Source organism: Acanthisitta chloris, unplaced genomic scaffold, assembly GCF_000695815.1.
Source record: "Acanthisitta chloris isolate BGI_N310 unplaced genomic scaffold, ASM69581v1 scaffold2255, whole genome shotgun sequence".
In the NCBI taxonomy this organism is placed as follows: domain Eukaryota; kingdom Metazoa; phylum Chordata; class Aves; order Passeriformes; family Acanthisittidae; genus Acanthisitta; species Acanthisitta chloris.
The window spans coordinates 108,473-133,064 of record NW_008675209.1 but is presented as its reverse complement, the minus strand read 5'-3'; the positions used below and the strand labels follow the sequence as shown (position 1 = coordinate 133,064).

Here is a 24,592-nt window from a genome sequence, read left to right as displayed (position 1 = left end):
AAGGAGGAGATGACCTGGATAAAGATTTCACTGAGGGAACAATAAGGGAATATGATGGGAATTACTATGACAACTACTATGACCGAACAGCCTCTCCAGACATCGGCCCTGGCATGCCTGCTAACCAGGACACCATCTATGAAGGGGTAAGAGGCTTCATTTTTCATGGAGGAAAAGCCTAGCTCCAAATGTTTGTCCTTCCATAATTTACAGCATAATTAGCAACATCAAAAACCAGTGAGAGCAACAACTCACTTGGTTTCATCTACCTGCACAAGGCAAGGAGGAGCTGCCCGGTGTCATTTCTACCTGAACCTCAGCAGTCCTTTGGCTGTCCCAAGGATCTCCAGTTCCTGCTGGGAGGGGTGGTGCTGCTGCTGTCCTCTCTGACTGTGTGGCTTTGTGTTTCCCTTGTTGCTACAGATTGGTGGCCCACGGGGCGAGAAGGGCCAGAAGGGAGAACCTGCCATCATTGAGCCGGTAAGGACCATCTGGGGTTGGGGTTTGGTTGGCTTTTTCCAAGAAAAAAGATGCGAACAATTTGTTCAGTGTGTCTTGGTGCTGTCAGTGGGACAGCTGGGAGGAAACCTTCCCATGCAAGAATTCCTTGGCTCATTAAAAAAGCTTTGAATATAAAATACTCTAATTAGATATTTTTGAACTTCAAGAAGAGACTTAAATTATGAAGGAAGTGCAAAATTCCCCATGAAATCTCTCATTTAGCTGAATAAAACCAGGCCCTTTAGAGCTGGAGCTTGGGGCAGAGGGCATGTCTCACCCCTCTGAAGGTTTGGAAGTGCCCCTGGCTCAGCAGTGAACCTGCTCCCCTGAGCACCCACAGCCAGTGGCCAGGTCATAACCTGACCTGAACTTGCAGCTTGGGGCTGGCTTTAATTGTGCAACTAATGGGTTCATCCCTGTGGAAATAAAAGGGTTCTCCCTGCTCACAGCTGCTGAGAAGAGAGGTTTGCTCCTGTGCCAGCTCCAGGGTCCCACTAGCTTTCTGCTTGTAGAAAAAACTCTGTGTTGTCTCAGGAGTGGAACCCACAATGTTCTATCTCTTTAGTTCTGCCCTGGTCTGTTTCTGGGGTTGTTTTTCCTTCTAAGTAATGATTCTAATCTGCTGTGCCCTTTGCAGTCTGCAAAATCATAGAATCATAGCATCATCAAGGTTGGAAGAGGCGTCTAAGATCATCAAGTCCACCCATTAACCTGTCACTGCTGTAACCCCTAAACCATATCTTCTAGCACCAGATCCAGACACCTCTAGGTGTCTAGGATCCAAACACTTCTAGGGATGGTGACTCCACCACCTCCCTGGGCATGGTGGGTGCTCAACTGAGCATCCCTGAGGTGAGGATGGAGCAGCTGCCCCTGCAGAGGGGATGGTTGGGGCTTGCTCAGAGGCTCTTGTTGAGCAGAGCAAGAAGCTGTCTGGCCCTTGTGTGTCAGGATGTTAAAGTACCCCCATGCCTGCTCCTCCCTGGGCTTTGCACCCACCTCCCCTGAGCACAGCCCCTGGAGGGCTGGGCACACGCCCACTGCACACCAGCAGCTCAATTAACCTAATTTTCCCTGGCAGAGGGCCAGCAGTGCCCAGTGTCACGGCAGCACTTCCCAGCACTCTCAGGCCGCTATTTTCCTCTTAATTCTTCCTTCCTTTCCTCCTTTGCCTGACCCTTTAGCAGGTAGTGGAGGGTGAGAGGGCAGGGAGAAGCTGGGGTGCAGCACAAGGGCTTGAAAAGCCTATTTGAGTTTCTTATAAAAGCCTTTCCAATCTTTCCTTCCTTCTCTTCCTTTCTGGGTCTCTCATTCTGCAAACAAAAGGAGGAGCCAGTGATTTCCTTATCAGAGGGGTGGGAAGGGGGGGGGGCAGCCAAAGCCCACGAAGACGATGGCAGAAGCCCAGGCTGAAAGGCTTCAAAGCGAACAAAATAGTTAAGTTTAATCATCCAGAAAGAATTTGGCTGCCTTTGCTATTTCAAAACACTGGAGCATGTCTAGCTCCTGCCAGAAAGTAAACAAGACCAAATGCCTCCTTGTCCCTTCTCCCTGCAGTTCCTCTTCAGCAGGGAAATTCGGATTTGCTGCGCTCTTTGGTATGGCTTTTTTTTTTTTTTTTTTTCCCCCATTCTTTGACGGGAGTTGCAGGAGAAGGGGAAGAAAAACCAAACATCAAGTTGGATCCGGCTGGATTTTCTCTCCTTTCCCTCCGAACCTCTTGTCCTTCAATCCTTGCTCTGTGCTGACGCTTGCTGGAGGCAGCAGGGCAGGGCAGGGGGAGGAGGGAGGGATGGAGAGGAGGGATGCAGGGACACCAACCAGCCCAGCTCTGGAGCCACCAGGCTGCTGCCACCTCTGTTCTTCAGGGTGACTTTGGTGCCCACCTTGGGGAGGGTTTGAGCAGCCTTTGCTCAGCACTTCTGTGTGTTGCAGCCAGATTTGGGCTGTCTCTGTGATACTGGAGTGTTGATTGAGTGGAAACAACAGCCTGTTTTCCCCTGGGACAATCCCAAATCCATGGTTTGCTTGCTACCCCCCAAGGTGATTGCCCTTGGTGGCATCTCCCCAGTGGTCCTGTCCCCAAACCCTCCCATGTTTCCACTGCTCCCATTGATGAGAATCAATGCAATCATGTAAACAGTGGAGGTTTCTTGCCAAGGAGAATCTCCAGATGTCCCTAGAGCTAGAGCTCAACATAAACCAGCAGATAAATATGGGAAGGTGCCAAGGATGTTTGCATCCCAAATCAGCTAATTAGCCCAGACTTTTCCCCATGTGGAGTATCCCCAGGCTCTGTGCTGGCCATGGGAAGCAGAACCTCAGTGCTGTGTGTGCTCACACCAGGGTAATGCTGACACTCAGCAGCCCCAAAATCTCCTAGGGAGAGACCTGTGTGGGCTGTGGTTCTCTGCACCAGCCCAGGCACTGATTTGTTTCTGGTTTGGAACCTGCTACACCAAAATGTGTCATGATTGGAATAAATGGGGATGGACTTTGGGGTGTCCATATACTGGGAACTCTGGGATTCCCTGTGCAATGTCCTCATGGTATGTTCAAAAAGAAGCCAATGCTTGGTGGATGTCCTGGGGGACAGCAGAGCTCACCTCTTCTTGAAGCCTCCACCAGCAAATAGCTGATACTTAGTGCAGGTTGGGGAAGGAGGTGTAGAGTTCACCCCAATCCCCACCCAGATGAGAACAGAGTCTCCATGGCTAACAGGGAACCTGCTGAAAATATGGACACAGGGTAAAATCCATGCCCTAAATTCCTTACTGGTGAAGAACAACTGCAGAGGTGATTCTGTGGGGGCAGAGCAGCAAATTTCCCCTCACACATCCGGCTGAGGTGGAAGGCAGATTTGAAACGAGGCTTTAAATGAGGTGGTAATGAGCAGTGTGGGCACTGGGCAAGGCAGAATTAGTGCTGGCCATGCCTTAGTGGTGCAGAGAGATGGATCCCAGTGCTGGAAGCAGGGCTGGCTCCTGGCAGTGTGCTTTATGCTATTTTCTACTCCTCTGGGCTCAGAAACTGTGGCTTTGGGGGCAGGAATGTGCCTGGATTTTCCTCTAGACATTACAGATTCGTTCAGCTCAGCCCTGTCTGCTCTAGTGGCTCTGTGGGGTCAGCTGAGGCTTTTGGCACTGGAGCCTGAGACCAGTTAAGTGTGACCTGAGACCAAACCCTGCACTTGCTTCCTCCAGGCTTCTCCCACATGAGCCAACTGCTTATGGACTCGTTTTTGCAGGCAAATTTTATCCCATAGGAGAAATGTCCCTGTTTGCTACAGCTGAGCTGCTCTGGCTCAGCCTGAGTGATGCTGGGGCACAGTCACTGGTCCAGAGATAAACTGGGCAGTGCTTTTTGTGGGGTTCTTCCCAACACATCATCCTGATGCTTTCTGGAAAGCATTTGCCATGTTTCTTGGGAAGTTTCTTTCCTGCCTCTTACATAGCCATGAGAAAGAAAAAAACCCCCTCAAATTCTACTGAGTACATGATAGATGTGATTTAAAGTTATGACAAAATATTTAGATGAAAAAGGATGGAATAACATTATTCTCCCGTTTTGCCCACACAGGGGTTTTCTAGGCACACAGAGTAAATCACAGCATGCAGCTTGTTGGAAAAAAAAATCATTTCAAAACCCCCTTGTAATGTGATTATTAACTTCTTTTTAAGCTGTTTGGGTCTAGAAACAGCTTTTTCCTGAAACTCCAGCATCAGCAAGGCTAGATGTGCTCCAAGGTGTTTGCCCTTTGCCTGGCCAGAGCTAAGGGTTGTGGTTAGGAAGGTGATGCTGTGCTGGGGTGAGGGTGAGTCTGATGCTGGGGGTAAGGACTGGTTGTCATGTGCTATATGATTAAATAGACATTATTTGGCTTTTCAGTGGGCTATTCCTTCTGTGCCTCTGGCAATGGGGATACAGATGACACCCAGACAGAGTGGAAACCCTTCAGCTCTGGGATGTCTCGACCTGCAATATTTAAGCCTAGCATAGTCCAAGTGACTTTGAGGATGTGCCTTGCTAATCATGTTGGTTTTTTCCTTCCTCTTACTCAGGGTATGCTGGTGGAAGGCCCACCTGGTCCTGAAGGTCCAGCAGTAAGTGGCACTTTCCCCTTTGCTTGGGGTGTGGGATGCACATGGAGGGCTCAGCACGTGGCTCTCCCCAGGCTCTATTGCTTCCATATGCCACCCATGTGTACAGAGAGCTTTGGGGTGGATTTTCTGGTGCAAAAATAAACAGAAAGCTTTAATTCTTTTCCTGCTCCTTGTTTAAATCTGCTACAAATAATAACACATTTTAGTGGCTTATTTTTTTCCTGTCTTTTCCATGCTAGGGCCTTCCAGGACCTCCAGGACCAACTGGACCTGTTGGCTTAATGGGTGATCCAGGGGAGAGAGTGAGTATTCATGTTTTCTGCTCTTTGCTGAAGCTTTGGGTGGGTTTGTGTGTGCGAAGGAGGTCTGGGGGTTATCACTGGAGCCCTAAAATATTGTTCATCCTGTAATAGCAATTTCCTCTTGAGTCAACCCCCAAAGATAGGACAGAGCTTTGCATCCAGGGGCAAAGGGCTGGGGAACAGCCACACTAGCCAAATGCATTGAGCCATTTTCCGAGTCAAACCCAAAAAGTAAAGCTGACAAACCCTCTGCTTTTTGTCCATGCCCTTTGACTGCTCCTCCAGTGCAGGAGCTGGGCTGTGGCACTGGGAAAATGGGATTAGCAAACACCAAAATAACTATTAGCACAGTGAAATGGAGCTCAGCATCTAGTGCACTGCTGTGGCATCTGGAAGGTGCTTCCAGCAGCACCAGTTCCAGCCCACACCTGTGACTCATGGTCTAAGGCATTCCAAAAGGCCAGAAAAAAGTGCCTACAGGTGTGTTTCTGAAGCCAGGCTTGGTTGGAGGTCTTTTTTTCCTGGAAAGTGCAGGAGGGAGGGAGCAGCAGTGATACAGATCGCAGGAGATGTGCCTGAGCGCACAACATCCTACTGCTGTCACTGCTGCTGTCACTGCTGTCACCAGGGAATGCAAAACACCTCTGGGGAAGGGAGAGCTTATCAGCAAATGCTTCCCTAATCTGATCCCTGAGGGGCCTGAGCGCGTTTTCCTGGCAGATAAAGCAGTTCCCTGCCTGTGCCAGGTTGCTGCGCACTGTAGGATCTTCCACTGGGCCAACAGCTGATTTCCACATGGGGAATCACATCCCCTTTGCCTCCTGGGTGCCCAGGAAGGATAGACTGGGGTGATCAGACATAGACTGACTGTGCTTGTAGGGCTTCCTACTCTTCTGGCAGGTTTTTTGGCCTGGACAAGATGGGAAAAAGCAGTGATAAGGTTCAGATGGGAAGGTCTGGCTGGATACAAGGTGTGCTGTTCTGTGTGTCTCAGCATAGCTAATTGCTGCAAATGCTGTTAAGTGTTTGTGTTGTGGCCTTGATTTTCATTTTTTTTTTGGTCAGAATTGAGTAACCTAAGACCCAGGGGCTTGCTGTGACTTCCTCTGTGGTGGTAAACCCTATGTTCCTTTTTCTTTCCAATGTTCCTTTGGGCTGTTGTCCTTCCCTGATGCTGCCCTTGCTGTCATTCCTCTCCCACCCATGGAGGTGGTTCTCCGTCCCACCTGCTCCTCAGCCAGAAACAAGAGATGGCAAATGTCCCTCTGCAGTTTGAGCTCTTTCAGATTACCATCCCACCAGGGTGGGTTTGGGACCCATCCCTGGAGGGGTTGAGTTCTCAGGTGTTTTTCTTGCTGGAAGACAAAGCAACCAAATGGCCTCAAACCTTCATGATTCACCTTCCACACCATGCACATTGCAAAGTACAACCACTGAGAGACATAAAATCATTGCTGGCCTGCACTGGGCAGTGTCTGCTGTGGTTTAAGGTACACTTGAGGAGGAGTTGGAGCATTCCTGTGGCAATGACCCTAATCTGGGGCCTGGATATTTTAGTTAAGACTCTTTGTTGTCTTCTTGCTCCCTAGAGACTTGACTGGAGTCTGCTGGTTGCTATGCTCCCACATTCCCCCTGGAGCATTGCTGTGAAGACCCTTCCTTCAGTTACACCTCTGGTGTATTTATTGTGGGTTTTGATGGAACAGCAATAACATTTCCTGTGGTTGTGACATGATTGAGAACGAGAGGCCCTGACTGAGCTCCATCGATCGCTGCCTGCAAGCTCAGAAAGTCAATAGAGGCTGCAGGCTCTGCCCATGGCCAGGAGCCAGGGCCACTGCTCATGAAGGTTGACTTAACCCTTGTGTCACTGTGGTCCTGGCTCCTCATGCTCTGCTCCAGCCCTCCAGAGAGGGCTCTGCACCCTTGGATGTTGGGCTTCTTAGAACCATCCAGGTTGGAGAAGATCTCTAAGATCATCAAGTCCAACCATTAACCTGTCACTGTTGTAACCCCTAAATCTTAAAACATATCCTCCAGTGCCAGGTTCAGACACCTCTTGAACACCTCCTGGAATGGTGACTCCAAAACCTCCCTGGGCAATTCCCTATTCCAGTGCTTGAGCACCCTAACAGGGAGAACATTTCTCCTAACATCTAATCTGACTCTGCCCTGTCTCAGCTCAAGGCCATTCCTTCTAGTCCTCTCCCTGCAGCCTGTCAGGGAGTTGGAGAGAGCCACGAGGTCACCCCTGAGCCTCTTGTCAAGGCTGAACAAACCCAACTCTCTCAGCCCTTCCCCATGTGCTCTAGCCCTTTTCTGCCCTCGTTGTCCTTGGCTGGACTCACTCCAGAGCCTCAATGCCCTTTTTGCAGTGTGGGGCCCAAACCTGAACACAGCACTGAGGTGTCACCTCCCCAGTGCTGAGCATAGGGGGATGAACAGAGAACGTGTGAGCTGAGCAAGATTGCAGTGGGGTTTGCATCTTGCAGTGGTCTAGGATTAGTCAAAATAGCTGTGTGGCTTCATCAGACTCCTGGTGGGTCTTCATCCTGCATGCTGATGCTCAGCTTTGTCTTCTCCTCCCCTAGATGTGCCATACCTCCTCCTGCATTCCTGGCAGGCTGGATGCTGTCCCTGGTGACAAGGGAGTCTAGTTCTGTCACTTGGCCAGGCAGATGCAGACATTTGCTGGCCAAGCTCCTCTTAAACAGCTCTGCAAACCCAACCAGCAGCAGTCACACTGTCCCTGGTGATGTTGCTCCACACCCGCAAATGAAAGGAATCATTTGCATTCAAGCCCAGACAGCACATCCTGCTTTTCCCAGTGTCCAGAACAGAATGTAATATAACATATTGTGCAGAGAGAAAGTGATGAACTTGCAGAGCATAGGAACTGCAACAGTATTCAAATCCTCCTTTTCAATTAGAGCAGCTCCTCTTTTAATTTGTTTATTATTAACCCTGCACGTAGCTCATGAATTTACATGGCCCTTGGCTGTGTGCAGGGAACATATTCCCTGTGCCTGCAACAGAGAGAGACTTTTTATTTGCAATCAGGCAGGTGCACTGAATTAATATACCCCCAATATTCAGCTATGTTAATATTGGCCAACACTCATTTAGCTCAGGTTTATTCATCATGTCAACTCCTTCCTTTCTCCCAGTAATTTTACAAGGCTCAGAGAAGGTTGTGTCACCAGCAGAGCTGCAGAGCAGCCTGTCTGTGGGAGGTTTCAGAGGGCTCAGCTTGGGGGAGGGTGGGTTGGGATGATTTAGGCAGGTTTCTTGGAGCAGTGGGAAGAGGGAAATATGGCACTTAGGAGAATGGAGAGCTATTTCATGGGTGCTCCAGCCTGGCGTGGACAAAGTGAGGAAAATGTGTTGTTTGGAAGGAGAAGAGTTGCAGCAGCAGAGCAAACTGCAGCTCCATCACTCCCCACAGTGTGTGTTTGGAAATTTGGGCTGTCTGGGTGCTATGGGATGGTCAGCACACCTTTGTGTGTGCAAGGCTGGTCTCAAAGCAAGAGATGTATCTTCCAAGACCAGAGAGTCATTGCATCCCAAAGGACTTATTCCCCCTGAGGACAGTTTTGCATCTCAGAAGTGTAATAAGATCCCTAAAATCATTGGGGTGTAATAAGATCCCTGAAATTGTTGGGGATCCCTATTTGTTGGGATTCTGACAGGTTCAGGTTCAGACATTTTCAGGGTGATTTTCCCACTAGATGGCAAATGCTGCCTTACTTAGGAGACCCCCAAAACTGCCAGAAAGATCTTCTATTGCATAATTTTCTAACCAGGGCTGAAAATGGTACAAAAAGAATCTGAGAGAGAAACGCTTAGTGAATCTTAAGAGCTGCTGGGTCCCACTCTCACTGCCCAGACTGGAGGAGCCCCAGCACTACCACACTGAGGTTTCAGTTTGAACCATTCCCTTGAAATATTGCAGCAGTGTTTGCACTCAACGTGGCATTTTAAAGCACTGCACCAAATGAGAGTTGAAGTCCCCATCCCTGGCTGCTATATATCAACAAATCCCTATTTCCATAGTGAGAGAGACACAGATTTACACCCAGGGCCTGGCAGGCTGCATTTCTTCAAGGCCTTCATGAATTTCAATTTACAAAGTGCTTTATGGCTTTGATTTGCCTCCATCTCATTGCCCCCCGCTGGAAAGACCTCCCACACCCAACCTGAAACAAAAAAAAATGAGGTGTTTATTGGCTAAAAGCATTGCATCAACATTTGTCAGGCAGGGTACACATGGGGAGATAAACAAGCTCGTTGCTGATCCATCATATGCAGGGCTGGAGGTAAAGAAAAGGGAGAGAAGAGAAAGTTTATTATATAAAACAAGGCTGGCTTCAATAATTTATGGTGCTTCTGCTCCAACAGATGGGACTGGCCCCTGCACCTCATCAGCAGGGTCAGGGACTCTGGTGTGGACCAGGCTGAGTAAACAGTGTGAATTGTAACATCATGAGCCTGGCTTGAAAAATGGATGTGCTGGTGTGTTCTGCAGCCTCCACTCAGCACTGGGTTGGCTTTTTTTTTTGCTGATAAATCACTGGCTGCAGCGTTGGCTGCTGCAGCACTGGTAGCAGTGTTGTTATTCCAGGCTGCTTGTGGTGCAGAGCTGAGCTCCAGGGCTGCAGTTTGGCTCTGTCCTGTCCCACCACAGCCTTGTTCCTGCCTAGGGTAGGGTGGAGTAGTGGCAGCTCCTCACCCCCAGCCTAGTGCAGGGCTCTAATTTAGTGTTTGGAACTTTGGCTGAGTGGTTTGGATTCCTTTTTGAGAGGGAGACAATGAGGGACTTGTTACATTGGGCATGGTGTGGAGGGAGTGGAAGAAGAGGGAGCAAAGAGGTGTGAGGAGCAAAGAGATCTTGCTGAAGGACAGTGGGGCAAGGATAACACACCAAATGGTTTGGTGATCTGGTTTTATTAATACTCTGATTTTTAGGGGCTTTGTTACCTATTTCTCTTCCCTTCTTCCCTTTCCCACCTTTACCCACCTCCCTTTGCCTTGGGGGGTGAGTGTGAGACTCTCTGGTTCTTCTGTGCCCCTGTAGCATGTCCATCTCTGGCTATGACCTCTGGCAGGGCTTTATTTGACTTCTGTTTGCACACACTGGAAGGCTTGAGGCAGGTTGATGAGTGTGAGAACTAACACAGACATCTGTTGCTTGCCCTTCCAAGAGCTTTGGTTCTCTAGAGATGGATTTATTGTCGATATTTACTAACTAAAGGAGTAACCAAGTCCTCAATCTTGACCTGTTGGCCAGGCTGTCCTGTCTGGCTGGAAATGAATCAAGCACCAGGGATCTTCTTGGCATCCCTGGGATGTGGTCAAGCCACTCTTGCCTTCAGCTCTTTCGGCTGGTGTGGAAACAGCAATTAGACACACGCATTGAGTAGTTGGATGTGCTCCTCATTTACATGGAGGATCACTGGATGGATGTGTAAATTTGGGTTAATGTCAATGTTTTGCCAAGCACACAGTTGGGAGTACAGCTAATCTATGGGCTGTCTGAGGAAAATTGGCCATATTTGATTATTTATAGCTTCATCAATAGATCTTTTACTGCACACTCGTTGCTTTAGTAGGAGTTAAAGATACTCGAGTGATGTTAATCAGCACAGCTCCATTGAGATCTATGGAGTCTGGCTGATTTACAGCTGCTGACAGGATCACTCCATTGTAGATGGAAGTGGCCTCATAGGACTGAAAAAAAAAAAAAAGGAAGAGAGAAAAATGGAATGACCCAGATGACAGAACATGGCCAGAAATGAATTTATCTTTCCTCATTTCTCTCTCCCTGCCCTTGAGTTATGAACTTTCATATCTGTTTTAATAGATTTTAACAGACCAAACCAAACATTGATTCCATTAACTTGGAGACTTGCAGAGATGTTTCTTGCTCACTCAAAAATTGCCCATGGCAAACCCTGGAAATATGGGGGAAAGGATGGAAGAAGAGGGAATTCCTAAGAAGAATCATGTGTGTTTACAGCTGTGCTGCTACAAACTTTGCCATAGCATTGGGATGTCTCCAAGCTCAATGCCTGGCAAGATAGTACCATGACATTTCCCATTATAACCACGGGCATGACTAAAATGATGCTCGAGGAGTTGATTTTAATTTCTTCTTCTTCTTGTAGGGCCCACCTGGACGTCCAGGTCTTCCTGGAGCAGATGGTTTACCAGGACCACCAGGGACAATGCTTATGTTGCCTGTAAGTAACTCAAATGCCCTTTAAATGTGTTGTGCTTCTTGGCTTTGCTACTCTTTAGTGCCTGTTCTTGCAGAAGTCTCCCATCTCTTTTACCCCAAGGACACATTTTTCTAGAGATAAAGTATAAATCCTGATGGTTTTCCTTGTAAATTTACTTTTGGCAAAGTACTGTAATTTCTTCACTGGTCAAAAGTGCCAGGAATAGAGGTTAACATTTCCAGGAGTGATGAATAGTCATAGAAATCATAGAATTCGTATAATATCCTGAGTTGGAAGGGACTCACAAGGATCATTGAGTCCAACTCATGGCCCTGCACAGGACAATCCCAAAAATCCCACCATGTGCCTCAGAGCATTGTCCAAATACTTCCTGAACTTTGAATAAACTTAAATGTTTCTGACTGGGCCTAGTGTTGGAGAGAAACAGCCATTAAGAAACAACTGAGCATCTCTCAGGGCCAAATTTCCAGGCAGAACTCATTCTCCTACAGTGAGGAACCTCCAAAGCAGGTGCCAAAATGTTAAGCACTTGAACAAACAGTTCTCTTTTGATGGCCAGTGATTAATCTGTGTTGTGTTATTCCTTCTACATGAAGAAAGACCCAGTCAAGTACCAAGTCAGCCTTCTTGGTCCTGGGATGCTAAAGGAATGGTTATACTTTGTGTCTGCTTTGATGTGAGACAACCCTAGAGAAAACAGCTGCTGCAAATAAGTAGTTAGGTACTGAAGGGAAGGAGTTTGTAGTGAAAAACCTCAGCACACTTGTACAGGTTCCAAAGGGCAGGGTGAGACTTGGGTAGGTTCCTGGCAGAGTGCCTGGGGCAGGCTGGGCCAAGAGCTCAACATGGAGCTTAACTGAGCATTACAATCCATTTGTTGGCCCCTCTAGTACCCAACCAGAGGCCTATAAATTGCATCTCTTTGATTCTCCCTGCCAAGTTCCTCTGGTCATACACCTAACACCGACCAAGTGAAATGCTGAGGTGAAACAGAGGTGACAGAGCTGACCAAGTAGGTTCTACAACCAGGAGTATCCTTGTTGCAGAACCTCAAATACACATGCAACTAAGGCAGGAGAAAGGTGTCACCAGGGTAAGTGGGGCTGGAGCTTTTGGGGATGGAAGAGGCAGAAGGAAAAATTTAATTTGTCTTTCAAGTTTTTCTCCAAATCTGGGGAAATAAAGCATTCATATTTGGGGGTTTTAAATCCTTTGGGTGCTGAAGGATCCTGACTTGAACAACAGGCCAAACTCTGCTGTGTGCAGCACACTGCCACGCTTGAGGAACTCAGCCTTTGTCCAGGCAAACAGGCAGCTCCAGCCAAATAACCCCATACAACCTCATCTCCCCAAGGTCTCCTGACCTACAGCATCCCCCCAGGGAACAGCAGCCCTGTGAGAACTCTGCATTGGGTCTGAATGGTGGTGTGTGAGGTCCTCAGAGCCCTACAATCCCTCTTATTGTGTGGCCCTCAGAGCTGGCAGAGTTTGCTGTGTGGGTCTGGACGTGGGAAGCAGTTGGTTTGTGCCTGTGAGTTTTGTGGCCTCAGAGTGTGGTGGTTAATGGGCTGGAGTGGAAGGACAGAGGGATTGGGGTCAGTCATGCTGAAGAGAGTTGTTTAGGAGTCAGGCTGGCGTGAGGGGACAGCAACCCAGTGACCTGCTTTCTCCATCTCGTTCCCACCAGTTCCGCTTTAGTGGAGGAGGAGATGCTGGCTCCAAAGGACCTCTTGTTTCAGCCCAGGAGGCCCAAGCCCAAGCCATTCTGCAGCAGGCCAGGGTAAGTGATGGAGCTGGGGGTGCCTGGGATGTCTCATGCAGCAAGTTCACATGGAAGCAGAGGAAGACCAGAATAAATGTGTCAGAGGAGATGTTTTCACACTTGCACCATCCATGGTGCTGCTGGTGATGACAACCTCTCTTCTGAGATGGCATTGCTTGTGTGGCTTGAGGTGATGGCACCTGGATGACTTGGATTTTTGTTAATCCAATGAGAGTCCAGGTTCTAGAAAGATGTTTTTACCTTGCCTACAGACCTTGGAGCAGACCTTGGGCTGCTGTGTTTGCCCTGACCTTGCCCAAGAGGGCCCAAGTTGTGGCTGTCAGCACATCCTTGCAGTAAAGGGGGAAATAAAAGCTGGTTGAGGGAGGCAGTTCCCAAAGGGACACAGTTTTGGGAACAGAGCTGAGGTGTGCTCCTCAGGTCCAAAGCAACATCTGTCTGCAGCTGGGATGTGTGGCTTGGATGTAGCTGGTGTGTTATTCAGAGCTATTAACAGTCACCTCAGCCCAGATTTTTGGGGCTGATCTGCTGAAATAGGCTAGAAAGCAATTTATTTCCCCTTTGAATGAAACAAACCCCATTGGGATCTCTACGCAGGTGGGAGCCACATGCCCCTTTTGGGTTTATAAGGAGTCGTTAGGCTCTGCTGGAGCTAATCTAGTCTCCATCCAACTCCCCTTTTCCAAAGGAGTTTGATTTGATACATATTCAGGTAGAGTACAGGGCCCTGTTTCCACCAGCCACTGCATTTTCCTGTCCATTAACCTCGTTCCGAGAATAACATGGATGGATTATGTTGCTGGTGTTACCTTGTCAGTCTTCATTCCAAACCTGCCTATGGGTTTTCCATCAGCACTTCAGTTTGCTGGGAAATAGAGGCTTTGACCTGATAAACATCTCTCACACTCTCTGCTTTGGTTCTTTTTCTGCTGCCTGTTGAAAATTGGGACCTATGGCAAAACAAAGAACTTCTCTCCCCTCACTCCAAGTCCCTTTTTGTTTTCATTTCCAGGGTTATTTTTTGGGAAAAAATTTAAAATCCAAACAAATCCTGAGTTAATTTGGGGCTGTGGATGAAAATATTGAATTTTTTTCTGCAGAAAAAAAATCCATTTCTTGGTTAATTTCAACACTTTTGGCTGCAAATCCTGATAACAAAACAAAAAGGGAAATAAATGCCTTTTTTGTTTTGTTGGGAAGCTACAGGAATGGCAAAGGAATCCTGTAGAGGGGGGAGGATACCTCCTTTCCTTTTTGGAGTTTGTTTTTCTTGTTCTCACTGCTGTTAATTGCATTATTAGGTTGATTTATTCTTTTAAAATTTGGCTTTCATTAGGCACCAAGCGTTGTCCCAGCCAGCAGTGGCTCCCAGCATCTCCCTTTTAATGGGGTGTTGTCAAAAGATGCCACATAATCCAACATTTGGGCAATATTTATGCCATTCCAAGTGCAATCACGGGTAGCTTTTAATTACTGGAGTACACAGATAATTACAACTCTTTGAAAGTGTTGAATTGTTCCGAGGGAACAAATTGTCTGAGTGATGGTTTAGAGTGTGGACCAGCTCCATTACCCACCCTGGAAATTACTGACTTGATCCATGGTTACATGAGGCCTTAATTATTGAGCTAAAAGCATCATGTTGCAAATAGAGTTTTTGCTCAGTTTGGGATATTAAGTAACAGGGAAAAATTACTCCAAATTTGAACTTCTAGGGTTATAACTCCTAAACTGAAGCGGGATCATAAATATTTATGTCCTCTCAGCAGATCAATGCACCATCCAGGGGCTTTCATGGAATCCCAGACTGGTTGGGTTGGGAGGAACCCTAAAGCTCATCCAGTTCTACCCCCTGCCATGGGCAGGGACACCTTCCAGGTTGCTCCAAGCCCCATCCAACCTGGCCTGGAACACTCCCAGGGATGGGATACCCATGTCTCTCTGGGCGAAGATAACTGGATGCAGAGAGAAGTTGGTGGGGCAACAGGTTGTTTCTTGGGTCATTTCCCTGATGATATGGACATTGCTCCAAGGGTTCATGCTGTTGGGATGTTGGCACAGACCTGGTGGCATGCTGGTGGCTTTGGCCCACTCTTGTAATGAAGCAGAGACACAACTAAGCAATGTTTCTCCTTCTCTTGCAGCTGGCACTGAGGGGTCCTGCAGGTCCCATGGGTCTGACGGGTCGGCCGGGCCCGATGGTGAGTGATAAGGACAGGATGGAGCTGCCCCAGCTGGTGTTGTCTCCATCAGGGCTCTGGGTTACCTGCATGAGTGGCTCTTTCTTAACATGCTGTGACTCTTCTCTCTGGCTTTCTGGTGGGAAAAATGTACTAAATCTTGTTCTCTGTCCAAAGGGTCCCCCAGGAAGTGGAGGACTAAAGGGAGAGGCTGGAGAAATGGGACCTCAGGTGAGTGTGGGCAAACTGGGGGACTGAGGTGAACCAGGGAGAGCAAAGCATGAAGCAGCCCATCCTGCTTCAGAGGCTGTTGGGAAGGAGGGATTCAGATGGACATAGAAAGGTGTGGGACCATCTGTTTTGCATGGAAATGTCACTTCAAGTGCCTGAATGCTCCAGGCATGATTTTAAGACAAGTGTAAACCTCTGCAGGTGCTAGTCCTTTCCTGCAAGGACATCCACAGAGGAGACCTCTAAATATGAGACAGATTGGAGTGTTGGGAGTTTGCTAATGCTCAGGAAATTGTTCTACCAAGCTGTAAATCCTGCATTAAGGGAAAGTTCCCGTTTTCTGATGGTGGGGGAAGTGATTTGCCTCCACCATGTGGAGCTGCTTGCAGGGCAAAAGCCTCATGGATAAACACCTGCAATTCCCATCCAGAGATGCTCAGTCCTGAGCCTTCCCTGTGTGTTTGGAACACACCTTGTGTTTTGGGGTTCACTTGGTGACCCTGAGGGTCCTGGCAGCACCTGCTCTGTGCTGCCAGCTGGCACTGGGGCTGTTCATCATGCCTTTGGGTGATGGCATTTCATCTTCTCTCCTTGATGCCTTGCAGGGTCCACGAGGCATCCAAGGTCCTCCCGGTCCAGCAGGCAAACCAGGCCGCAGGGTGAGTGTCCTGGCAGCTGTGCTGACAACTGCATTAGCTACAATTTCTGCTAGAATCTACTTCTGCTGCCAAACACTCTCTGAGCACTGAGAGCATTGCACAAGAGCAGGCTGGTGGCCAGCTGGTGGCTTGTCCAGGCTCTGTCCAGACATCTGGGCAGGCACAAATGAGGATGAGAGTTAAAAGCAGAGTGGTGTGGAGAGAACTGCAAGGCTACACCTCCCTCTCTTTTATCTTGGGGGTTTTTTTAGCTCTGTGGTGTTGAGGTTGTAGCTGGATAAACACCTCAGACTGGTTTAAACAGTCCCCAAGTGTGGTAGTGCAAGAGGAGGATCCAGTTCCTGGAGGGTTTCTGGAGTTGGGATAAATCATATTCACTTGCCCTGTTGACATCCTCAGTGCCTCAACCTTGGCAGTGTTCACAGCCAGGTTGGGTGAAGCCTTGAGCAACCTGCTCTGGTGGGAGGTGTCCCTGCCCAGGGCAGGGGGTTGGGGCTGGATGATCTCTAAGGTCCATTCCAACCCCTTAACATCCTAAGAACCATGCTCTGCTGATTTCTGTTTCACACCATCCTTGGGCTTGTCAGTACTGTCAGAAACAAGCAAGTTTGCTGTGTGACCCACTTCTGACATCCTTAAAAGAGAAATGATCTCATTTCAATTTGCAACCATCACCATTAGCATATCTTCAAATGTGCAGCAAGATAATGACTTCAAATCAAACTCACTGCTCATGGCCCAACACCCACGGAGTGAAGCAGCTTTGCTGCCATCACTCTCCCACCCCTCATTAGCTCCAGCCTGAGCCTGGGTGTTGCTTCAAACACAGAGCAGTGGCTTTTCCCTCCCCAAGGGAAAAGCTCTTGAGTTAAATAAAGCCTCATGGCCACAGATGTCCCTGTGGTCCTGCCTTGACCTTTGTGTTTGACCTCGCTTTGCTGTGTTGCAGGGCCGAGCTGGCAGCGATGGTGCTCGAGGGATGCCAGGCCAGACAGGACCAAAGGTATCACCATGTGTTTATGTTGTTTGGGAATCTGCATCTCGTTTTTAGCAGCAAAGAACTCAGGGACCCATGGAAAAGGAGCCACTTTGCTTGGAGGAGGTTATTGAGGAGGTCCAGAGCCTCCTGTGAAGCCATGCAAGTTAAGAGAAGGAAGCTAAACACACACACCTAGAAGGAAGAATAGCAATTTTTCCTTTCTGTTCCCTTTTTTAGTCCAACTTCTTTTAATTGCTGAATCCTCTTAAGGGTAAAATCCATCCCCTCCCTTACCAAAGAAATACGCTGCAGTTGTAGAACAAATACTTGAGAATCCCAATTACAAAAACCAAACATGCAGGAGTGGTTGGAAACATCCTAAAATCTAACTCCCCAAAATATCCCTATTAATGGAGTGACAAAACGCACAAAGTGTGGTGAGGAATTTTAATGCTCTGTGTTTTGATTTGAGACAAAATCCCTTCATTCCTCTGTGATCTGCTGGTATTAGCAAGCAAAAAAGAAGCTCCTCCACTGCAACTGAATGCAGAGAAAGTTTGCTCAGGGAATCATGTCTTAGAAGGTTTAAGTACTTTATTATGTAGATACTTAAAGCTGCAATAGATTGGGGGGTTTGATCCAGAGACAGGAGACTGCAAATCATTTATCCAGTAAAGTGCTTTAATGAGCGTCGACTGCCCTCAGAGGAGTGGCTGCCAGGGAAAAGGGGAAACAGGATAATGAGCAGTGCTGGAGAGGAGAAGGAAATGTGCTGTGAGTAGGAGCACAGAGATGCTCCAGGAACTGCCCAAAGGAGAGAGCTGGAGGTTACCTTGGGTGTTCCTTGACCACCACAATCTGTCCTCCGGTCTGCCCAGGTGTAAGCAACCTTTCACTGCCCTCAGAGGAGTGGCTGCCAGGGAAAAGGGGAAACAGGATAATGAGCAGTGCTGGAGAGGAGAAGGAAATGTGCTGTGAGTAGGAGCACAGAGATGCTCCAGGAACTGCCCAAAGGAGAGAGCTGGAGGTTACCTTGGGTGTTCCTTGACCACCACAATCTGTCCTCCGGTCTGCCCAGGTGTAAGCAACCTTTCCTCTTCCTCTCCTTCCCTTCCCTCTCTTCCTCCCCTCTCCTTCCTCCCCTCCCTTTCCTGAGGAATACCACTGTCCAGTTTGCTATGGTGGTCATTCCATGGAATTAAACAGTGAATGAAATAGAAGAACTCATCTGTAAGGAGCTTTAGATCATGGAGAAGTGATCCAGAGAAGCTCTGAAACCCACATGGAAAAGCAATGAAAACTGTAGGTGATGAGGGAAGAGGGAGGAGTTCAACTCCAAATGACTTTGAGGTGTTGTTTTTTTTCTTGCCTTGTTTTAATCTCTAACTTTGAAATGATCCCTGGTCTGATGGGAGGTGAAGGCTAAATGTCTGAGGGAGAAAAATCAATCCCTCCTTGACACAGAAAGGAATCAGATTGGAAGGATATTCAACTGTAGGTGGAAATGTGTTCTAAACTGGTTTTTCTTTCAGGGTGACCGAGGGTTTGATGGCTTGGCTGGTTTGCCTGGTGAGAAAGGAAATAGAGTAAGTTTTCTTCCACTTGTCTTCTGGCCACTGGCTGGAATAACACTTTGGGAGGAGGAGGTGACTGGGAAGGGCTGGGAGGAGAGCAGCTATTGCTGGGGATGGGCAATTCGGAGAGGATGAGTGTCCCTAAGAGCATGTTGGGATGTCACAGCATCCCTCCCAGCACTCACATCCCAGGATGCTGCAAGATCCTTCTAGGACTGCTTGAATTTGAAACATGGGGGAAAACAATTGCCTTAATAAAATGCAGACTAAAAACTAAAGCAAGAGGCAGAATCTGCTGTTAGACAGTGCAGTTGGCGATGGAAATTGCCAGAAATTACAATGGGTTTAATTTCTTTGCTTTGTAATTAAGCAATGGGGGGGGAATGCAAGAAGGTGATTATTTTGGCAAGCTGTATGGCCCTCCCATCCCTGGAGAGAGCAGCCACTGCTTTCTAAAGCCAAGGGAGTGTTTGAGCAGCAGAGATTGCATCGTGGTTAAAAACTACACAGGGAAGGGAAGATGATGCTTGATCAGCCAGAACTGGAGAGGCATGGCCTGAGTACAGCAGTGACTGTGTGCAGAGCCTGAGTCTCTCCTGAAGGAGCTGCAGCACCTCCTGGTTCCCAGTCCCCTGCCAAAGTGTCACCAGTAAATCCCATCAGGTCTAACCCTGGAGGGCATGAATATGTGGGTGCTGGAGCCCACACATGGTCTTGAGAATGCAGAGAGGAGCTGCTGCTGCTGCTTCAGAGAGCACAGAGACAGCCAGTCTGAGGGTACAAGTCCCCTCAGCACAGTGCAGACAGGAGAAATCAAGTCCATCACTTGGTGTATCACCATTCCCTGATGTTTTCCATTGCCAGAATGTTTCTGCCTTCTCTGAACTGTTCTCTGCCTTTCCTTTGCAGGGTGAGCCAGGTCCCCACGGACCCCCAGGGGCTCCTGGAGAGGATGGGGAGAGGGTAAGTCTCTCTGTGGATCCAGCAGCCCTTTGAATTCCTAATGAACCCCTGGAAACAAGAAGCAGATGAGGCAGGGACGTGGCAGGGGCAGACAGCACATGAGCCTTGGCACGTCAGCTCTGCTGCTCCTCCTGTCCTGGGGATGCTGCTGTGGCCATGGTGGGAGGGAAGCAGATCCAAGGAGGTGGGAGTAAAGTGGAAGAAGGATTTGGTTTGAAAGATCTGGTGAGAAAAGTCAAATTTTGTTAAAAGACAAATAACACAAGCAAAATATTCTTTCAGTGAGCAAAATATTGCTGCTGGCTTGCTTAAGATTCTGACTTGGGAAACAGAAATTCCAGACAGACATAGGAATCAAAGATTAAATTGTTCACTTCTCCTTCCCCACTGCTCAGGCAATAATCAAAGGCCTTTAGCAAAGCTCAAACTGAGCGATTACAGCTTCAGAGTGTCTGGTTTAAAGGAGAGATTGCAAATGCTGAAGCTGTGGCTGTGAGGAGTGTGTGGTGCAACCAGAATGGATTTTCCAGGCTCTAATCCCCTTCCACGATATTTGCTTTTCACCTTTGGCTATTTGTTTCCTCTGTAAAGCTCAGATAATAACACCTTCCTCACCACAGGCTTGGGAGGATTAATTAGTTGTGGCTGTAAAGTGCTTTGAAGTTGAACAGAGTAAAAGTGTGTCTTGGGGGGAAGAACGAGCGTGTGGAGAACTTTAATCCTAGAGAGAAAAAGAAACCATTGGAGGTGTGCAGGAAGCTCAGAGGGCATAACTGGGAAGAAGAGCATGAATTTTATCAGCAGAGAGGGAGGGTTTCTGAGGGCTGTGTGCTGGGATTGATTCCCTAAGAGGGAGCCTTGGGTTTGGGGTGATTTAAAAGCAACTCCTGGGCTGCAGCCAAAGGAGTGTGGCAGCAGGTCAAGGGAGGGGGTTTTTCCCCCTCTACTCTGCTCTGGTGAGACCCACCTGGAATACTGCACACAGAAATTGAAAGAGGGAAATTTAAAATAGATATGAGGAAGAAGTTCTTGCTGTGAGGGTGGTGAGACACTGGCACAGGTTGCCCAGGGAGGTAGTGGATGCCCCAAACCTGGCAGGGTTTCATTCCAGGTTGGTTAAAGCCTTGAGCAACCTGCTCTGGTGGGAGGTGTCCCTGCCCAGGGCAGGGGGTTGGGACTGAATGATCTCCAAGATCTATTCCAACCCCTTAACATAATATGAAACTATGAAGTACTGTCTAATAGTTTGAGGTTTCAGTGGGGCATCAGCAGGAGGTGGAAGTGGAGGGATGAAGAATTATCCAGTTGCTGCCTCTGGTTTGCCTGAGGAACCTTAATTTGGCTAAATCCCATTCCCACCTTGCCTTGCCATTCAGTTTGCTATTAAATCTTGTGGTTATTGTCTCACATGCCCTGAATTGTTTCTACAATGTCTTGTCTGGTAGCAAAAATCCATCTTTATAAACATCAGCATGAATTATGAAATATCCTTGGAGCGTTTCTAATCCCTGGCAGGTTCTGCACACACAGTATTAGTCTCCAGGCTTACAAGGTCTTCCTCACGCACGGGTACCCCTCAGTGCTTCAGGGAAGCTGCTTTGCTGTGGGGATATTAGTGAACATGAATGAAACACCTGTGATGTGACTGAAATGTAACTGCTTTGTTCTGTCTCTTGCTGCTTCTCTCTGTGCCTCTGCTGCTGAACAGGGAGATGATGGAGAAGTTGGACCCAGAGGTCTACCTGGAGAACCTGTGAGTATCTCCTCCCTTGGCTTCTCATTTGGGCAAGGTCTTCATATGATAATGGTGTTTTTAGGGGTCCCATGGGGAAGCTCTCCTGGTGCTAGGCAAGACCCCTGAGGTCCTGCAGGGACTGAGCTTCTTCTGCTTAAAAATCCACGTGAACAGCTTAGAGAGTATCTGAGCCGGTTTCATTTTTATCCCTAAAAACTCTGGTTTCCTTGTATTTTACTAAGAGACCTACCAAGAAGAAAATGCATTTTCTTCTGGGTTTTTGTGTTCATTTTTTAGTTTGTTTGGGTTTTTTTAATGAGCAAAATTCCTGTTGATTTTGTTTGCTCACTTGGTTGGTCGTTGAAAAAATGTAATAGTAAATGCAAAGCTTAGCTTAGTCTCAGATTTGTCCTACCTGTGTCCTTCTTCCTGATTTAGGATTGAGGTAAGTAGACTGGCTTAGAAATTAGCCATGGTAAATGAATGTGAAATAGAGTTTTTTGTGAGTGTTCATGGCAAATTGCAGTGAGAAAAGGGTTTGTTGTTAACCCAGGGCAGTGTCAGCTTCACAATGCAGCTCCCACATGCTGGTGTCAGTGATCCCTCAGAAACCTCAAGATGAAATCCTGGCAGGATTGAGCTCAAGGGAAACTTCTAGCCCTGCTGTCAGTGGGGTCAACATTCTGCTCACAGTGCACAGAACTTCTTAAATCTGTCAGTGTTTGAACCTCCACATGCTGCTACCCAGGGAAGCTGAACCAGGTCTAGCAGAGGTGGGAAATCAGTAAGGTTAAAGGAGATGCAAGTGGTGTTGCCCAAATATCTCTTGCCCAACCCAAAAAAACGCTTTCAGGCAATGTCCCACTGAAAAACAACCAGTTGTGTAGTCAATTAGAGCCTCTGAAAGCATTTTTCCCCCTCAATACTGAGTCTTTTTTCCTTTATTGGCAGTGGCCAACCCTTCTCCTGGCTGGCTGCAGATTTCTCTGTGTAGTACACTTGTTGGCTGCTTATTTCATCCAAAATGCAATTCCTTTGTTATGAAAAGAACATTATCTATCGTTTCCCATCAGCTTTGCTTTCAAAATGGCTTATTTAGTTGCTATAAGGCCTAGCGTGGTGGCCCGAGAGTAATTGATGGGAGTTGTTGGACACAGTTCATGTGGGAAAGGGAAGGGTTGGCATTTACAGACTCACTGGAACTAAATTATAGACAAGATGTCTGATTAACTTCTGGGAAAGATTAATCAACTCAGCTATCTCCTTAGCACATGTCTAAGCAATAACTTATGGGTTATTAACTTCTTAAAAGCGTTTATGTGCTCAGGTAACACAGCAACAAAAGAGGAGCTTAAATGGTGATAATACAGGCAGGGAAGGTTATTTTTATTGCAGCAACATGAGTAAAAATAGCAGAGGAAATGTTTCAATGGCATTACAGGAAAGTTTGGCATAAACACCCTAAATCTGGGGGTTTGTCTTCTGCTCTGCCCTGAGCCAAAATTGGACCATTTGGTCTTTCCAAATGTGACTCAAAGTAATGGTAGGACTTCAGAGTGTGTTTTCCTTCATCCTGCTCCATCTCCTTCCAGTTCTTATCACCAACTGATACCAGCAGAGTTCTTGCTGGTCTGGGGTTCATGCATAGCTTTAACCCAGGAGGTCTCCAGTGGCTGGGACAGACCTCTGGATGCATCCAGTTTTTGCTGGAACCTGTATTTTTTGCAGGCTCAAAATCCCCATAGCCTCCAAGCTCAGACACTTCATTAATGTCTTCTATTTTACCCTGTAACATTTCATTTTCATTCCTCAGTTCCCTCTGCATCATAAAAAGGGGATGGATAATATTTGGGCAGACAGAGAAAATTGCCCATCAATCAAGAATGATTTTTCTCCATGGCAGTGAACAAGCACCATCCATACAAATTCCCAGTATTCCCTTCTAGTCCTTCTTTTCAGAAGGGTCTCTGTTTGAAAGATGAGCTCTCAGACCCCACAGCACACAGACCTCATCCCTTTCCTTCTCCTCTAATCCCCCCTGAAGGCTCAAGGCACAGGAGGTTTGGGAATATGATTTCAAAGCTTCCTATGGAAGAATTACAGTTTTTCTGCCATGTTCCTCCTTATTCAATGTGGTGCTCCAATCCTGCCTATATCCCTGAAGCTGATGTGAGATTAAACCTGGTGAGAGAGCTAGAAATGGGAAGGAAACACCATGACATGAGGACGGTTAGGGGTGAAGAACCAAATGGCTTTGAAAAATGTACATTTCTGCTGCAGGCTGAAAACCTTTCCCAGCCTGACTGAGTTTTATGGACTGTTGATGAGAAAAGCTAAAGCTGGAGAGATTTTGAAATGCTAACCCTAATGATTCATTAGTGGCATCAGGTCATCCTTCATAATACTCCCCAGCTAGAATGACTTGGCTGCTAAGTGCTTTGCATCATGTTGTGCATTACAAGGTAATCCAGGAATATCAGTAAATTAATACAGAAAGTTGCTTCAAGTGGGTTTTTTTTCCACCTAAAGAATGAATGTCTGTGCCTGTATTATTTATCTCCTTTATTGAAGGCTATGTGCACACAGGATTTCTCTCCCAGTTTGTAAACCAAGCAAGCTACTGGTGGGGCAGAAGCACAAGGTCATTGCCAGCCCTGACACATCCCCAGGCAGTGCAATGCTCAGCTGTGCATGAGCTCATCCCAATCCATGCTCAGGGGAACACTGGGAATGTTAACCACATTTGTTTCTTCCCCACAGGGACCACGAGGACTGCTGGGACCAAAGGGGCCACCAGGTCCCCCAGGGCCACCGGTGAGTTCCTAGGGCTGCTGCTGTCCCCAGGCAGTGCCCAGACACAATCCCCAGCCCAGCTCCATTAGCCATTCCAGCAGTAATCCAGCTGCATAATGTTCTCCATGTGTGCAATGAAAACCAGTGATATGAACCAAAGGTTAATGCTCCAAGTGTCTCCTCTCCCCATTCTCAGTGGTGTCACGTCCATGGGCAGCAGCTTTGCCCCACCTGAGTAAATAGCAATGCCTCACTCAGGCTCAGAGGGAAGGATGAGAGTTATTAACACAGTGGCTTTGCTATTAACTTTGGCCTGAGGGCTGGGGAGGCTTTAAAGCAGTTTGTTCAGATTTTGGGTGAAAGCAGAGGAAGGTTTTATTCAGGAGATAGTCACCTTCCCTGTCTGGAAGTGCTGATGCAGGAGCTCTCCTTAAATCACTGCTGCTTGCTGGAGTCCCAGCACTTAAAAACTCAAACCCAGACTGCTGCTGGAGCTGAAGGGGTCAGTGTTTAATGGGAAGCCCTTAACCCCTCCTGAGACATGAAGACA

The 24,592-nt window shown here is 47.6% G+C and overlaps 1 protein-coding gene across 1 annotated transcript in view; it reads left to right on the top strand.

Moving 5' to 3' along the window:
• Positions 1-24,592, top strand: part of LOC103803097 (collagen alpha-1(V) chain-like) — a 146,386-nt gene that overhangs the window by 72,442 nt on the left and 49,352 nt on the right. Inside the window, 14 exon segments of the mRNA XM_009075634.1 lie at positions 4-146; positions 424-480; positions 4,563-4,604; positions 4,844-4,906; positions 11,071-11,145; positions 12,833-12,925; positions 15,073-15,129; positions 15,286-15,339; positions 15,945-15,998; positions 16,948-17,001; positions 18,510-18,563; positions 19,461-19,514; positions 21,223-21,267; positions 24,010-24,063. Coding sequence (XP_009073882.1) covers positions 4-146; positions 424-480; positions 4,563-4,604; positions 4,844-4,906; positions 11,071-11,145; positions 12,833-12,925; positions 15,073-15,129; positions 15,286-15,339; positions 15,945-15,998; positions 16,948-17,001; positions 18,510-18,563; positions 19,461-19,514; positions 21,223-21,267; positions 24,010-24,063 — 899 coding nt within the window.